The sequence below is a fragment of the Brachycentrus maculatus genome, unplaced genomic scaffold, assembly GCF_059751285.1.
Source record: "Brachycentrus maculatus isolate JH-2025_06_01 unplaced genomic scaffold, ASM5975128v1 h1tg000093l, whole genome shotgun sequence".
Lineage (NCBI taxonomy): Eukaryota > Metazoa > Arthropoda > Insecta > Trichoptera > Brachycentridae > Brachycentrus > Brachycentrus maculatus.
The window spans coordinates 639657-643033 of record NW_028280847.1 but is presented as its reverse complement, the minus strand read 5'-3'; the positions used below and the strand labels follow the sequence as shown (position 1 = coordinate 643033).

At 29.5% G+C, this 3377-nt stretch overlaps 1 protein-coding gene across 1 annotated transcript; it reads right to left on the bottom strand.

Moving 5' to 3' along the window:
- Positions 1-224: 224 nt before the first annotated feature.
- LOC148310493 (uncharacterized) lies at positions 225-2486 on the bottom strand. Its single transcript, XM_088258374.1, has 2 exons — positions 2257-2486; positions 225-1824 (listed from the first exon to the last, which is right to left on the bottom strand). Exon 2 carries the CDS (start codon positions 1805-1807, stop codon positions 587-589), a length of 1221 nt encoding a protein of 406 aa, XP_088114500.1. The 5' UTR covers positions 1808-1824; positions 2257-2486; the 3' UTR covers positions 225-586.
- Between the last annotated feature and the right edge of the window lie 891 nt (positions 2487-3377).

The following is a 3377-nucleotide window of genomic DNA, read 5'->3' as shown; positions in this document are numbered from 1 at the left end:
TATATATATATATATATATATATATATATATATATATATATATATATATATATATATATATATATATATATATATATATATATATATATATATATATATATATATATATATATATATATATATATATATATATATATATATATATATATATATATATATATATATATATATATATATATATATATATATATATATATATATATATATATATATATATATATGTATATACATATACACATTTAACATTAAAAACATGTAATATAACAGTAATTGAAAAAAATCTATTCAACACAAATATTTTAAGCATAAGATATCAAATGGAAAAATAATTGGACATGAAAAGAAGCTTATAATTATGTAAGTAAATTTCTTAATATTGGTGACCATATAAGTCGATTCAATTACAACATTTGCATTTAATCTTGTACTACTCAATTTAACAAAATACTTCAATTTTGTTAAATTGACAATTGAGAATATGTGATTTATGTTATGTGAAGGATTTAATTTAAAGACATGTTACATTAATTTACTCAAACAGTTTACACATTAGGTTTGATAGTTGATGGTTATGGATGAGAAAAAACTAATAAAATTTTTGTACTTTTCTACTTGATCCCGAACAACTTTGTGCAGCAAGTTCATCATTTTTGATTTTTGCTAAGTTACTTAAAAGGATTTTACAGGTTCTATGGCAAATATTTTCTAATATTATTAGCAAAGTCTTATTACAAATACATTCATTTAAAAAATCACCTTGATTCAAGAAATAATAATTTAATTTTGAAACACTTATCTTATTTAAAGTATAGAGTTGATTCTGGCCACTAATAAAAACATCAGGACAATAATCTAAAATTGTTTGCAAACTAAACCATACCAATGCTGTAGCAAGAGGAATGCACAAATAATTAGTATTAAATAACATATGATACGTAGCCGAGGAGTGTACAAACATTGACGCTGCAAATATCAAAGTATTCCCGCTGTATCGACGGAGATTTTTTAGGGTAGCGGCATACTTAATTTGTTCTATAATGAACATAATTCTCTGATCACTATATGGGAAGTGTGATTGCAACATAATTAGAACATCATTTAAATCAATGGCGGGGATGGTAATGTCATGGATAGAGGATTCAATAAAATTTATCACGTCACTTAAATCATCTACGTTTTTGATTATACTCACATTTCTCGGATGACGACTTTTACTTACTAACTTATTACCTAAATATAAATGTATTTTTAAATCACTCACTACTTTAATAGCGCCCAAAACACAAGGCGCATCATTTAAGTCAATTAAACACAAAACTCTTTGTAACGCTGTCTCCGTTAAAACCCATTCTGGTTTAATTTGATTGGTCTTAGTTAAATCGTCTAAACTGTTTATGGATTTTGCTTCATTCAGCTTCCTTAGGTCATCGAGGCTGTTTTGAAGAGCGATCTCCATCCGGGATGTCTCCACATCAGCGAGTCTTCTAGTTGATTGGGGTGCGGTGGATAGATATTTGGGAGCACTCGGAAATATTGTAGGAATTGCTCCCTCACGAAGCTTGGGAATTTTGCGAGGCACATCTATAGCTTCCTCGCGTACTGTGCATCTGTCGCTTCGTATAATCATGGATTCTTCGAAATGCTTGATGCAAACATATGGATTTTTTATTCCAGAAAAATCCGTAGGAATCCGACAAAGCCATTTTTTCCGTAGAGCATCGTTTTTTGGAAGAGCAAATGTGGATACATTTTCTTTTTGAGAGCGGTAGTTGGATTTGCATCCAAAAACGCTGCAACATCTCCTCATTTTGTTTTGTAAACCACCTGTAATGAAACAAAGAAATTAAGCGTAGGAATTTAAGAATGCTAAGTTTGGTCATCCGAGGTTATCGTTTGGTTATCTTGGATAAACTCAACATGAATAGTGTATGTTTAATACAATAATTTAATATGATAACGAAAACGAACAGAAATTTGAGTCGACATCATCTCTCGTGAGTAAGCTCATGGATTCGTAAGCGAAATATAACCTCAAATGTGAAATAATGATTTTGTTGAAAATATTAAGTATTGTTATAAATAAAACACGTGTCAATATTCACGTTACATAAACACTTAAAAATGAAATACAAATAAGTATGCATTGTTATATAAGCTAAAAAGTAGCAACGATTTATTGAAACGTTTTGAAACGTCAAATGAGATTTATACTCGTATAAACATCGAAATTGTGTTATAAATACGAAAATTACTTACCAATTCAATTTTCAAATACACTTCACTGTCTAATCACTCACTTTGAAGTTTATATGCTTTTAATTCAATATCAAAACAACACACAAATAAAGCAACAACGAACATCAACATAAACAATCGCGGCCATTTGTAAACACTGGACGCACCGACGCACTCCGCTTGGCTCGAACTGCAAATTTAGAACACCGATTTGATCACGTGACATTTCAAAAACCCTTGTGCGCCCAGGCCTGTCTCTAGTCGGCCTTGTGTCCCGCGCTGTGACGTCATGTCTGGACTCGTGTGAGCTTCGTACGTGTCTTCACCTATATCCTGTTCTTTTCTGATTTCCTAGAGACTACCGGGGAATATGAAATTTTATGACAATTATTATCTAAATACACGTTCATACAAACACAAGGAACTCAAAGGCTGTAGTTAAATAATACCCCTAAATCGAAACGCACATGCAAAAGTCACAATAATAAGAAATCGGGTCAAATCTGTTCATGTGTTCAGTATGCTGTTTTAAATATATCACATTTTAATAATATATTCATATTTTAAGAAATAGTATTTTCGACTACATAAAAAAATGATACCACAGAAGTTGATGGTAATCACTTATGTCTGAACGAAATGAAATTCATAAAAAAATGACAAGTACATACATACATTCCCGCCAATCGCAATATAAATTCAATGAAGATTGTTTCAAAGAAGAGTGTTGGTAATGATTTTTTCACAATTATCTTCCCAGCCCTTACAAAAACTTATACTTTTCTAAGTACACGAGCATCTAAGTGTGTGAAAATTATAAATTTTAAATATTTGTCTACGCCTTATGACCACAAATATTTCAAAAATAAAATATACGTAATGATATTTTTCAAACGTTAATCGATTTCACGATTTATCTCGTTTATTCATTTTATCATGTTAACTAAAGATAATATCATGTCATCATTGTTTCATTGATTAAAATATCATGAAGAACGTACATTAAACCGTTTTAAACATGATTTTTTCAAACATTTTTGCACGCATGCTAAATTATTATAAGTTATCATTTAATTTCTATTAATTCAATACAATTTTTTCATTCCACATTCAGCATTCAACTTGATCAGGCAATAATGGGA

Excerpts from the sequence above, each read along its gene's own strand:
- LOC148310493 (XM_088258374.1), bottom strand. The coding sequence starts at position 1,807 with ATGAGGAGATGTTGCAGCGTTTTTGGATGCAAATCCAACTACCGCTCT.